General features: G+C 40.3%; 1 protein-coding gene across 3 annotated transcripts, besides 1 other annotated feature; it reads left to right on the top strand.

Annotated features, from left to right (window-relative positions):
* Positions 1–110: 110 nt before the first annotated feature.
* Positions 111–14,552, top strand: JIL-1 (JIL-1 kinase). 3 transcript variants are annotated; one of them, NM_140175.3, is made up of 9 exons: positions 111–1,032; positions 1,532–2,406; positions 7,596–7,664; positions 7,742–7,875; positions 9,819–9,903; positions 9,967–10,778; positions 10,840–11,288; positions 11,349–12,877; positions 13,542–13,813. In NM_140175.3, exons 2-8 carry the CDS (start codon positions 1,665–1,667, stop codon positions 12,679–12,681), a joined length of 3,624 nt encoding a protein of 1,207 aa, NP_648432.1. In that variant the 5' UTR covers positions 111–1,032; positions 1,532–1,664; the 3' UTR covers positions 12,682–12,877; positions 13,542–13,813. The 3 variants fall into 3 exon arrangements, with proteins under 3 accessions (NP_648432.1, NP_001261697.1, NP_729661.1); NM_001274768.1 differs by having other exon boundaries at positions 11,349–14,552; NM_168439.2 differs by lacking the exon at positions 111–1,032 and having other exon boundaries at positions 1,448–2,406; positions 11,349–14,552.
* Positions 4,459–6,192: a mobile genetic element.
* Positions 14,553–14,563: the final 11 nt, after the last annotated feature.

The following is a 14,563-nucleotide window of genomic DNA, read 5'->3' as shown; positions in this document are numbered from 1 at the left end:
ATTGTTAATCAAAATATAATATTCTTAAATATTTGAAACGATAGTCTCCACCATCCCTGCCAACCGATATACGGCTGCTTTCCAGCACCACGCTTTTTGGCCTCTTGTCAACACTATCGATAACGATAGCTACGGTAAGTGACACAAAAGCAAAGGGAAAATTTCTACGTGCGGTTCGTGTGCTGTGTGTTGAAATTACAAATAGCCAATTATCCGGCATTAATCGTTTTAGGGCTCTCTCGATTTTAATTGTATTATATTGTACTATAATACAGATATAAACCCGATTTGATCGAGTGTAACGGAAATCGACGCGATTCCCATCAAGGTGGTCCGTACCTAATAAGTGTTCACGAATGAGAGCAAAGCAGATGGCGGAGAGCGTCCTGCGTTTCAATGTGTGTGTGCGTAAACGAGTAGAAAGCGGCGGTAAAAACCTTCTCGTGTAACACAAAACAAATTATACAAAACATTCAATCTCAATATCAAAACGTTACTGTATTGTCTATTGAAAAACAAGTACAAGCGTACGCAGGGAAATTGGAAAATCCATTGAAAATCGAGAGCAACAGTCGCCGGAGCGGAATCAGCGGACGAAAACAAAAACGCTTTAAAAACGCAGCCGATACAGAAAGTGCCAGCGTGTGAGTGTGCATATGTGTACGTAGTTGTGGGCAAAGAGAACGGTAAAGAATAAGAAATCGAAAAAAAAAAATAAAAAACTAACTGTGGAAGTGAAAAATGCGCGACTGATAAAGATTGTGATAATCACGGCATAATATAACAAGCAAAAAAGAAGAATGAAAAGAAACCGCAACCGAATTGGTTGAATAATATTTAAGCCAACGCCAGTGCTGCATAAATCGGTGCACATTATCATTGGAACGTTCAGTGTTGCACATCGCTACCGCCCCACGCATAATCCAACACTCTTCCCCCTCCCCATCCAGATCCACCCACTCACACACACACACACTCCGATTCGGATTTCTTCGTCTGCATTATAATATTGCGCTTATAATCTTTCGCGAGGTGAGTCGAACTCCCAAATAGTGTTCTATTCAGAAATGAGTTTCCCCATCCAATTGTCCGCTAACAGCGGGAAAATTACTCCCGCCTGCGTTGAAACTGTACCATATTGTGGATGAAGAAATGGGATAGAAATGGGCAATGGGCATTGGGAAGGTACGGTGAAGATTGCCTAAATAGAACACAATAAGAAACAGCTATGTTCAAAACATCTTGCGGAATAAATTTCAACAATTCAGTTATTATTTATTTAGTATTTAAAATGTGTGAACTGGAACATTTATATCGTACATGTTGTCTATGCATTGTTGAACATCCATGAATAGAAAAAACTAATTCAGTTTCTAATTAAAAATACTACAACAATAAAACAGTCTAGCTAGCCAAAATGACAACTTTATGTCAGTACTCATATAAGAATGTGTCAAAAAGTTTAATGATTGTCTACAAATTGTTAGCGATTTTCGAAAAAATGTCTTTACTTTGATTTCTGTTTTTCCAGCTCAACGATGCGCCACGATCAGTCCCTGGACCTTTTTATTTTTATTTGTTAATTCCTGGAATATCCATCGATTACGTGAGGAGCACGTAGAGCATTATTAAAGGCATAGGATCTTTTACGGAAGAATCTAGCCATGAGTCGCTTGCAAAAGCAAAACTACGAGATCTTAAGCGGTACAAGTACGTCGCGCCTCAAGAATCATCAACATCCCCGTGAATCGGAGTCACTAGCCTACGAGGAGCCAGATCAAATGGTGCGGAATCATCTAAATGGCCAGCTGGTAGCCAATGGCAATGGCAAAACGCGAAAGAATAGCAATTCCGAAACGATGACCAATGGGAAAAAGTCCAAACTGAATACGGAGGGATCCGGCTCTGGTTCTGGAAAGACCTTGAACTACAATAATAATAACAATAACAACAACAGCATCAGTGCCACCAACGGTCAGTACACCAATAGCAGCAGCAAGACCACTTCAGCATCTGCAAGGGATTACACTTACCGCGAGACCATATCACCGCCCACACCTCCATCCCCGCCCACCACAAATGTGGCGGATATTGTTTGCATATCGGATGCGGAGAGCGAGGACGGACGCGATCCCGAGCGGGAGTACTACGACCAGGACATGGAGGAGGATGAGCCGAACGGGATAGAGATCGATGAATCCAGCTCCAGCTTGTCCAAGGCCAAGTCCAACAATGCAGCTGCAGCGGCGGCGGCGGCGGCTGCAGCAGCGGCAGCAGCAGCCTCGAAGGCCTCCTCGTCGACCACGCCCTCCTACGCCATGCCCACCAGCAATAGTACACCCCTTGATCTGGACAATGAGGCCCATCAACGGGACCTGGAGGCGGTCACCGATCTGAAATACTACGGTGAGTCATTCCACTCAATGATAGTGATAAAGAAGACCGGGCCAACTGCAAGCACAAGCTAGATAAGAAAATTTGTTACAAGTTGCAGGTCAGGATGTACTTATGTTAAATATGATAGTTTAATAATTCCGTCCATATCAAATTAAACCGCAACTTCTTCCCTGTGAATATTTCATGCCATTTTAAGGCAGCTGCCACAGAGCTTATCAAACATGGTAGTGTGGTGGAATAATTGATAACTTTAACCGGGTGGATGTCTCAAGGTTTTATTGAAATGTCGGCAGAGGGTGGCTGGTCAATGCCAGATGAAGTGCCGTCTCTATCGTTCTTTGTTAAAGTGGAGCACATGCATTTAACCTTGACACGATTACCCAGAAAACTCAACCCGGCTTTGTTCGCTCTTTGGGCCAAATCCAAAACTACTGACCTCCCCTGAAATCGCCCAACCTCGCCGTACTCACCTCTCACCACACTCTACATACATATACACAAAGCAGACAGAATATCCACCACCCAAATGTCTAATTTGATAACCGTGGGTCGAAAACCTATTGTTGCTGCTTGTTATTTGTTAAATTTGACACTTTTCGGTTGCATTTTTAAATAAATATTATTTACTGAGGACATTGGTCTGGATTTTGGTGTGGAAAGTAACACCTTTTTGAAGTAAACGTTTTTGTCAAGAGGTTTTCACAACAGCTGTTTATAAATCGAATAAAATAAATCTAGATAAAAACTAAACCTTCTCTAGTTTCGATTAAAATTCAATTCATCAAAGTTTCTATCTATCTCGATAATTAAGATGTAGTATTATTTCTTAAATAGTTCTTATATCTGGCTTATATCTTTCATAATATCATATGGAACCACTGTGCCACTTTTCGTCATCGCCGTGCAGTCGTGACCATGTCAGTTGTTTGTACAAATGTGCGTGCAACGCTGTTTGCGAGCGTTTGCTGTACTCACAAACATGCTTGTTTGCATAAACGGTTGGTTGTTGTTTCTAGGCAATTTATTTACTTGAACTTGGCAATGCAACTTGCCAAGCATAGATACATATGTATGTATGTAGGTATGTACATAAAGATAGGGCAACGAGTTAGCCTCCTGGATAATTGCCTTCAAATTGATAGGTGAGCTGTGTTTGTTGTTTGCTGTTAATTATCACAAGAACATCGTCACGGCAACGGGTGCTGCTAGAATGGTGGGGGAGGGGAGGGGTGAGTTGTATCATTAACCCCACCCTTTTGTAAATTAACAATAATAATTACACAATGCACAGAGAAAAATACAGATTGGTTCTCAAGTAAAGTTAGCAAAATCTTTTAAAATATTATGTCCAATTGTTGTCTTATAACGAATTAATTAAAACTGCATTCAAATGTATTGTTACATTTCATTTTTATCTGTGTAGTTTTCACCCCTTTCACTTTTTAATCAGTAAAATCGATATCCTCGTACAGTACAGTACCGCTAGCACATTATAAACATTACTTTTAAGTGGGGTAAACATTTCTTATGCGACAATTTACACTTGACAATGAGAAGTAAAAATAGAAAATCGAAATTGTTGCTATCAGAACGTTCTCAACTTGTTGCGGTTTTCATATTATTATTCATATTCTTTCGGTCTGCGTTCATTAAACTTTGCCTAGTCATTTTTTTTTTGGTCTGTTATTCAGTTTAAGAACCTGGCCAGAGTATATAATGCATATCAAGGCCAATTTATTTGCTCGACGTCGTCGTCACACGCTTTCAAACAGGTCGTCTTAAAAATACAAAAGAAAATTCGCACTTGCTTTAAATAATGACTAAAATATTCAATTTCCATTTGATATCCGAAAAAATACAAAAAGTAGCAATATACAAGGGTTTTTCCGCGACAGGTCGCCACCACTTTGCAACATCTTTCCAGTTTTTCTTGTTGAATCAATAATTCCGGCGAAAAGTTGCCACCCACTCGAAAAAGTCCTGGGTTCGATGCACCCTTAAAGAATTTCGGCACGCGTCATTCCGTGCGTTTGGCTGCTTGTTTTTCGCAAATTACATATACAGTTTGTCAAGAAACTGTTTACACACTGTGAAATAAGTTGAATTTTTGACTTTAAAGCTAAAAATAAAGGGTTTTTTGCTTAATTAAACGCAATTTTTTTATAAAATATAATTAAACAATATTTATTTTACTTATAAATCAAAAAACAAATTAAAAATATTAAATATACAAGAAAATAAACAACAAATTCCAAGTTTACACACTTTTGAGACTGTCAAGAAACTCTTTACACATTTTGTTTTCCTACTTTGTTTTGTTCTTTTTCTTAGAACGAACTCGATTTTTCCGTTATTTTTGGCTTTGCATTGCTTTTTACAACGCTTCTATTGAAATTTTGTTGACTTTGCTTGTGAAATTTTGCTGATCAAACGTGCTTAAAGCGAATTATTAAATTTAATAAAATGCCTGGAAAGAGATTAACTTTTGAAGTTACCCAATTAATAAACTATAACCACCAGTTGGGAAAATCTTTTCCAGAATTAGTATAAATGTTTCCTGTATCCCGTAAGACCGTCTACAATGTTTTAAAAGGCTCGGAAAAAGAGGGCAGGCTTGAACCTAAGAGCGGTGGTGGGCGGAAAATTAAAATTAAAAAGCGTGTAGACCGCTTTATTATGCGAATAGTGATTGCGAACCCCCGAATCTCGGTCAGATCACTTGCTCTGGATATCAGGCAAGAATGCCACCTAACTGTGTCACACGAAACTGTGCGCCAAGTCATCCTACGCCATAGGTACTCTTCAAGATTTGCAAGGAAAAACCCTTTGCTATCAGATGCCAATATGGAAAAGCGTCATTAATTCGCTGTGAGCATGATGGATCATGCGGAAGAGTACTGGGATGACGTCATATTTTGTGACGAAACAAAAATGATGCTCTTTTATAACGACGGGCCAAGCAGAGTATGGCGCAAACCGTTGAGTGCGCTAGAAAAACAAAATATCATTCCAACGATAAAATTTGGAAAAATGTCACTGATGGTTTGGGGCTGTATCACCAGCCGTGGAGTGGGAAAACTAGCCTTAATTGAGAGCACAATAACTGCCGTGCAATATCTAGAAATGTTAAAAAACAAATTTGAAGGCCAGTGCAGAAAAATTCGGTCTAGTTAGCAACAACAAGCCAAATCTTAAGTTTTACCAGGACATGATCAGAAACATAAAGAGTGCAATGTACGCACCTGGCGCCTTAATAACTGTGGTAAAGTGATCGATACGCCCCCTCAGAGTCCTGATCTGAACCCCATTGAAAATTTGTGGACCTACTTAAAGAAGAAGGTGGCAAAAAGGGACCTAAAACACAACAACAGCTTATGACTGTAATAGTCGAAGAGTGTGAAAAGATCCCGTTTGAATATGACCTGCAAAAACTTGTCCAATCCATGAAAAAAAGGCTTCAACTTGTAGCTAAAGCCAATGGGGAACATACTACATACCAAAACTTTTAAAATTTTAATAAAATAATTAAAAAATTTAGGATTAAACTTCGATTTAGTGTTTTGTGTAAAGAGTTTCTTGACAGTCTCAAAAGTGTGTAAACTTGGAATTTGTTGTTTATTTTCTTGTATATTTAATATTTTTAATTTGTTTTTTGATTTATAAGTAAAATAAATATTGTTTAATTATATTTTATAAAAAAATTGCGTTTAATTAAGCAAAAAACCCTTTATTTTTAGCTTTAAAGTCAAAAATTCAACTTATTTCACAGTGTGTAAACAGTTTCTTGACAAACTGTATTTGCTGTTAGCAAGTTGTATTTGCAAAAAATAATACAACAGGTTCGGTCGAGCAGGCTCAACTCTCGATACCAACAACCCCTGCTGAAGTTTTGTGTCAATGTTTCTTGATTTCACAACAACGCTAAATTTTGACAGCTCCCGTTGCACGCGGGTTGAATTAAGATTGTAATAATAGTAGTACAAATGTTACAGACGCGCTCTGAATAAGGTCCTTCGGGGTTCAAGGACACATTCGCCAGCTGCTGTGGCTAGGAATATTTCGCAACAAACTTCACATTAATATTCGTCACATATTCAGACGTTTTGGAACGGGATGAATGGTGGTGGTCTTACGTCGGGTTGACTGACTCATTTGCCAAAATGCGGAGGTTGAGGATGATGTTTGCTTCAACGAATTGGTCATTTGGGAACGCTTTATTTAATGTCAAAGCTAATTGAATTACAGCGGTCACAGGCTTTTCGATTGAGCTGAATAATTGCGGTTATTAAATTGAATGGCAGATCAGGTGAATGCCTTCAAGGAGCAACCTTCTCTGAGGGTAAATTGGAAAGGCATCACTTTCAATCACGTCTGCACATTTTAATGGAAAAGTTTATAAAGTGAATTTAAACTAAAATTATGGGTTGCAAATGTTGTTATAATTATAACAGCCCAGTAATTCATATTGTTTTACTTATTAGATATTAAGAAGCTTCACTTTTAATGCCTGCAAATGCCTCAAACTTTGTCTGCTTCGTGCAATAATCGTAAACAGTGCAATCTTTGGGCCAGACATTTGGGCCAGTGAACTGTTATTGCTTGTGGCACATGCCCCCTAAGAAGCCTGAAATATATGTATGTCTAGAGAAAAGTTCCTCTCCCCCCTTTGGCAGAGTTCCTTGACGTGTCCTTGGTCCGTGAATAATACACACAGGCTGTGGTCAACAAAGTTTCTGTTAGACCAGCATTTCCATGGAATTATAAGCTCATAATGCTACATATCACATACATATGTATGTATGTACATAGGTAGTCTGATAATCATTGTAGGGTAGCATTTTCCACTTGCCCGCTTTCGCCTGCGAACAAGAGCGAATCAAGTGTCTGGCACGTGCTGCGCTGGCGATAAAAATAAAATGTGATAATTCGTTTCACATGTGGTTAAGTAAACAATGCGAAGAACTATTTTTATCGCCCACCCTACAAATTTAGTGCACTATCTATGTATGTACATACATGTATGTAGTACACATTCGTTCTCATTCATTATCGTTCTTAGAGAGCGAAATAATTTGGTTTGTAGTAGCAAGGGATTAGTTCAGGTGCAATTTGGAAATACATGTATGTACATACACATGCATATTTCTTCTTTTGGTGCCGATTTCAATGCTTATCTGCGTGTTTTTTTTTCTTTTTAGTAAAATTGTACAGTGATGAGGCCGTTAGTCTGAATGACTTCAAAATAATACGCGTTCTCGGAACAGGTGGTAAGTAAAGTATTATTGAAATATAAATACAAAATGTATGGAATATTGACTTGTTATTGTTTACATATTTTTCATAGCCTATGGGCGGGTTTTCCTCGTTCGCAAGCTAACTAGACACGATGCCGGAAAATTGTATGCAATGAAGGTTCTCAATAAGATAACGGTGGTCCAGAAGCGAAAAACCGCGGAACACACCAAAACGGAGAGAGTGGTAAGTGGAGAGAGTGGTAAATATTTAATTTAAATATGGATGGATATAAAAACCAAATAATAATTAGTGTTTAATCATTCTTATCACGATTAGTCTTAATTTTGAAAATTAACCATACCATTTTTGTGTATAAGCTAAATACAAACTGGCCCAAACTGTAAAGCGAGAAAGCCCTTTTGGTCATTTTTTAACAAGCAAACGTGTTTAATCAAACCATTTTTTTCTTGTAGCTTTTTTACTTTCCGATTACCGTTACCTTTACCGCTGCGTGATGTTTTTGCAATCACACCGCTTTCCGACTTCTTTTACTTTAAATTGCTCTTCACTTTAATGACGACAATAAAGTGCAGCTTATTGAAATTAAACCCGATTTGACAACCTTCAAGTCGCACGTACAGTTTACGGTAGCGAATCGGATGAAAAGAAAAAGAAGCCAGTAAACGGGAAAAGGCACAAGGAGGAAAGTGGGTGGAGAGAGGGAGAGAGATGTTCTTGTGACCCACATAGCAACTTGTTCTTGTTGCACCGGCAAAAAGCCAACACAGTCCAAAGAGAGGATACACACGTACACTGCAAAAAAAAAATTTCGAAAGTTAAAATTTGTATGTCATGCTAAAATGATAAAAGGTGTAATCTCACATATTTTATTCATGTACTTTCAAAAAAATAACCACTTCCAGATGCCTTTATTATGTTATGTTTTTTTTATTGATGTTTGTTCTTGTGTAGAAAATCGGGAGAGCTGAAGAGAGCATTCAGCTTAGATCAATAGTGGAAGTTGTTGTTGCAAACTGGCTAGTGCAACCGGTTTTTCTGTTATTTTTTTTCTATCTCTTTCTTTCTTTTCGAAAACGAGAGAGTCGTAGTAAAATAGAAACGGAAAAGGGAGAAAAATCAAAACGGCGTTAAATAACTGCAAACAGGTGTAGGCGCCATAGCTGCAGATAACTTAAACAAATTTACAATTGGGCGCTTTAACGTTGTTTTCATGCGCTATTTTCGAGTCTCTCTGTTACCCTTTTCTATTTCTCCTCCTATGCCACCCACTTGAATGTTTCAAGGTGTAATAATTGTGCTACTAACCCAGTTATCAAATGTTGCCGGTATCTGCGATTCGACAAGTTTATAATTTGTCTGGCGGTCGCCAAAATAGAAAGGAACAGTAGTCACCAATATTGAGCGAAGACATATAGTTTTTGCAAATTTACAAAATATTTTACAAAAAAACAAATTTTAATTTATACAAATTCTAATGACATTTAAAGCATATTAGTTACTATTAGTTTTAAAAATGTTGATGCATATTTTCTTACTCTTCGGGTTACAATTATAATTGTATGTATATTTAATAATTTTATTCCCTTAATACATTTTTAAATTTACAAGCCTCGGCTATTTGTATAACTTGATAACTCCTTAAAATTAATTTCTTGCATTTTTAATGCAATCGTGGTGTTTATTAAAACGAACGAGAAATGTGAAAGTTTTTATCTGAAAGAAATGAGCAAGAGACAAATCCACTTCATTAATTCATTTTCAAAATGCTTGATTTCACTTTTCCTCTTGCACGCCATTCTCTTTCGTTCTTACGCGGAACATTAATCGGCAACAACAAGTAAATAGCTTATACTTATACTGATGCATTCAAACTGTATTGGCGTAAATAAAACTCAAAACAAAATAGAAAAAACAACAAGATCTGTGATAAGCGAGTGAGCGAAAGAAGTGGGAAAGAGAGATCAATTATCAATGTTTGCTATAAACACCTTATAAGTAAAAGGTAGTATAAAATAGTTATATGAGGATATATTGAATTAATATACATTTATTTTAAGAGGATACATGATAAGCTAAATACACGAATTTGCATTAATTGCAACAGATTAGGTGTGCGTTAAAATGTTTCCTTCAATTTTGAAAAAATATTTGTTTTCTGTTTCTAGGTACTGGAGGCCATTCAACGTAATCCCTTCCTCGTGAGTCTACACTACGCCTTCCAATCCTCATCAAAGCTTTACCTCGTGCTAGGTAAGATCATAATACCAACTATCGGAATCTGAGCAAAACCAATTAAATCTGATAAATTGACAGACTTTGCCAATGGCGGTGAGCTCTTCACGCATCTCTACCACTCTGAGAACTTTGAGGAGTCCCGGGTGCGTGTGTACATAGCCGAGGTGGTGCTGGCCCTGGAGCAACTGCATCAGTTGGGGATCATCTATCGAGATATTAAGTTGGAGAATATTTTGCTTGATGGCGAGGGGCACATTGTTCTGTCCGACTTTGGACTGTCGAAGATCCTTACCGCGGAGAATGAATACCGTGCGCATAGCTTCTGCGGCACTCTGGAGTATATGGCACCTGAGATAATCCGTACGGGGCCGCCAGGACACGACAGTGCCGTGGACTGGTGGTCGGTGGGTGTGCTCACTTTTGAGCTGCTCACCGGCGCTTCGCCATTCGCCACGTCCGACGGCCAGGTCCAGCAATCGGAAATCTCGCGGCGGATTCAGAAGGAGCAGCCAATGATTCCCTCATCGTTCAGTGCCAACGCCCGCGACTTTGTGCTAAAGATGTTGGAAAAGAATCCAAAGCGGCGCTTGGGTGGCAACCATCGCGACGCCAGCGAAATCAAGGAGCACCCCTTCTTCAACGGCATTAACTGGCAGGAGTTGCGGACAAAGCGCCGCAAAGCCCCCTATAAGCCCACCCTCACCGCCGAGGACGATGTGCAGAACTTCAGCAACGAGTTTACCGACCAAGTGCCCGAGGATCCCGAGTGCGATGCTCCGCCCAGCCGGATACGACTATTTCGCGGTTACACATACGTGGCGCCAGAGCATTTGGAGCAGATGCGAAGGGATAACCACTGTGAGATTCAATACTTTAATACAGGACTTCAGGTTGGTTTAATTGCAATATTATCTGTTAGTCATGACTAATACCAAGCTCTTGTCCTTGTAGAATATACCTTGTCGGCCAGATGATCTTGAATTGGGCACACGCACTTCAAACGGAGCCTATGGCACATGCCATTTTGTGGTGGACAGCTCTACGGATTTGGTGTTTTTGGCCAAAATAATACCGCTATCCAAGTTCCGCCCCTCCGAGGTCGACGCGCTGATCTCGTGCGCTCTCGACACGACCAATCACAAAAATATCGTAAGCTACCATGGAACGTTCAGGGAAAAGTGCGAGACATGGATCGTTATGGAGTACCTGTCCGGCCCGGAGCTGACCGCATCCATTCGCATGGATGAGGATTCGTGTCGGGAGATCTTTCTGCAGCTGGTCATGGCTGTGCGGCACATACACTCCAAGCACTTTATACACGGTGACCTGAAACCGGAGAACATAATGTTCGAGAACCGAGAGGATAGGACTGTCAAACTGATCGATTTTGGCAGCGCATGGTAATGCTATTGGCCTAAATCTCATTATTTCCATATTAAATTCGTATTCTTTACCAATAGTTACAATAATCGCTTTAAGAGCTGGAAGGACAAGCCGCGCTACACGCTGGACTATGCTCCGCCAGAAATGCTCGCGGATGCGAATCTCGTTACTTATTCGCCAGCCGTGGATATATACGGTCTTGGGGCCACGCTGTATACCATGCTGGTGGGTCATCGGCCGTACAGACAGAACGAAGACGATGTGGATCATTCCGCAGCGGCCCATCACGAGCTTCGAAAGCGAATGCGCCGGGGAACGTTTAATCAGCGTTCTATGCGCTGGGAGAGTGCAAGTCCTGCGTTCCGACATTTGGTTAGCTGGTGTCTGCAGCGGGATCCGGCTGATCGGCCCACATTGTCAGATATTCTCGACAGCGAGTGGCTGCAGTACGGCTCAAATGATCCGGACGTGGATATCATTCTGCCACAACAGATGGTTGTGGACCTCAGCGAAGACACTATGGAACAACCGACGGGAGGTATGTTCGACGATCAGCAACAACTGGAATTCATGCACGACAAGTCGGCGGAGGATGAGGGCATAACCCTAGTCAGCGAGCCCATGGATACGACTGTCGCGACTCACGAGTCTAGGAGAAATGCAGCCGCATTTTCGTCGGTAGTTGCTCCAACCACCGACGACGAGATAGTGCACGAACGATTTGACCCGGCATTTGAGGTCCAAGCGGACTTCTACGGTTTCGACGAGAATGCGCCGCCTCTGCCTCTGCCCGAGGAGTACTACTCCGAACTACCTCTGCCAGAGGAGGACCGGCAGTACATACCACCTCCACCAGCACTGATTCCTGTTGAACCAGAAACGACCTTCCGACGGCCAAGAACACGCCAGCAGCGTCGCACTGAAAGCCAGCTAGTACAACCTGTTTCCGTCGCTACGTATGAGGACAGCAAGGCGTCCCTGCGCGTACTAATGCAACAGCTGCCGCCGCCAGGTGACAATGTGGTAGCACGCATTCCGAAGAGAACACATCGAGTCGTACGTACATTGCCTCCGACCTTTGGAACCACCAAGCGAGAAGAGAATTTCTATGGATTTAGTAAGACAGCAATATCGTGGCGAAAGACTCGGGCCAGCTGGCGTCACTTCTGTCTGCTTATCAATGGTGTGCAGCAGGTGCTTAAGGTTCGGTTCAAAAAAGCGCGTCGCGTCTACTGCCTGCCCCATATAAAAGAGGAAAAACTTGATCATGCGTACGAAAAACCGTTGACGTTCCCGCGGCCAAAGGCACAACTGAAGCGCACCAAGCGGGAGCCCAAGGTGCCGCGGCCACCGACTCGAGTTCAGCCGGAGAGGGCGCGGGCAATGCGTCAACTTTATCAGTTCCAATGACATGAGGATGACGACGGCGATGATGTGGAGGTGGTGGAAATCAAGGAGGAGCCGCGAAAGGAGGGAGAGGAGCAACTGCGAGCGGTGCTGCAGTGGGAGGGCGACTTCAGGAGGCCACGGATGTACAGCTGACCACACTCATCGACGCAATGGCCCATCCAGGACAATGACAACCAGACGCCGGCCAAAACAGAGGGTAAAGAACCAGAGGGTTTCAGTGACCCACAAGAAACCCACTAGCCCCCCTCATGAGGGGGAAGGATCCGCAAGACGCACCAAAGATCCTGTCAATACAGTTTTTCAAGTTTGTTATTCATTAGGTTAAGCTTCAGAACTCATTTCGCTTATCGTTTTTTTCAATCACGAAAAACAAAAAGCAACTTAACGTTTACACCTTTAGAAGGACGGTCGGTGTATTCAATATGCAATTTGTTGTGCTAGTTAATTATTTGAATAGCTTAAATGTAAAAAGTCAGACACAAAACGGGAATATAACAAAGGCAACTTTTGCATTGATCTTAGCGCGATTAAGACATACAAAAACAAATACCGACAACAGAACACAACCAACTAATATGATAATAAGATTTGCAATTAGTTTAGTGCAAAATTATGATTAAGACAAAATTGAGAAAGATATTCTTAGGGCGCCTATATTATATACACTACACACACAGTTTGCTTTTAGTTGTGCTTTATGTTAAGTTATATACATTATTCTTAACACACTATCCCTGAACTAACTAAAAAAAAAAGAAATACTTCCAAGCATGTATTGCCAAATGCAATATGAATTAGCTAACACATTTAAATGTAATTGTGCTTGGCAATGTTATCTAATTGCATTCAATTAATTTCAGTTAAAACTAAGGGGAAAAAGAAGCCTCGCCCGAAAAACCATTTCCACATGAAATTGCGAAGCTCTTCTTTGAGATCGTGTCGAAAATATAACGTTTTTCGCACACAAAACTCAACTATTGGGGAAACGTGAATAGTCGTAGACATTTGTTGATGGCAAACAAAGATTTAATTGTTTTGTTAAGTATTTTTGATGTATATTTTTTATTTTTCTGAAAATTCTGTATCTAAATAAGATAAAGCAATGGATAGCGATGAAATCTAAATAAAACTTAAACAATTATATTATTTTAAACTCGCTTGATTTGATTTGTATTGTTTTCAGTTTGTATGGCCCGCATTTGGTCAGTTTTTAAGAGCACCCCACTTAAACCCTCCGCTGACATAAACTTTTAAACCCTAACCCAAAATCCAATTCACATATCGAACTGTATAAAATTTGCGTTAGAGCTGGATAATAAAGAAGGAAACTGATTGTTGAGGTCATGGTGTAAATTTTAGTATAAAACAAATAACATTTATATTAAAAGTTGCCTTCTAACAAGTTGCCTTAGAACACACACAAATGTAAAGCCCAATAACTCCAAAAAGTCGCAATATGAAAAGTTAAACATACCCTTTACATTTTATAAGCAAACTCATTCGGTATGAGTTTAGTTTTTATGGGTGCGATCATTGGCAATCCGTCGTAGTTTAAGATCACTGGAACTATCAATGACCATAGAATCTGCCCAATCTACACTTACAATGGACGCAACAACCGATGGGGGACAATTAGTTAAATGTAAGAATAAAGCAATCAAATCGTATTGAACTCGATTTTTGCAGTTCGGCCAAAGCATAGTTATGTTAACCAAACAATCGAAGGCGTTTGATTGATTAACATTGAAGATCAGTGGAGACGGAGGCATGGAGTTGAATATGAAACAAGTTGCTAGCGGTTAAGTCACCAAAGTCTGTACATAAAAACAATATCAAAATGCAGTTAAAATAAAGCATTTCAAATGATAAGCAAAGGCCACTT

Source organism: Drosophila melanogaster, chromosome 3L (assembly GCF_000001215.4).
Source record: "Drosophila melanogaster chromosome 3L".
NCBI lineage: Eukaryota > Metazoa > Arthropoda > Insecta > Diptera > Drosophilidae > Drosophila > Drosophila melanogaster.
Note: the sequence above shows the minus strand (reverse complement) of the source record. Positions and strands in the feature narration are given on the sequence as shown.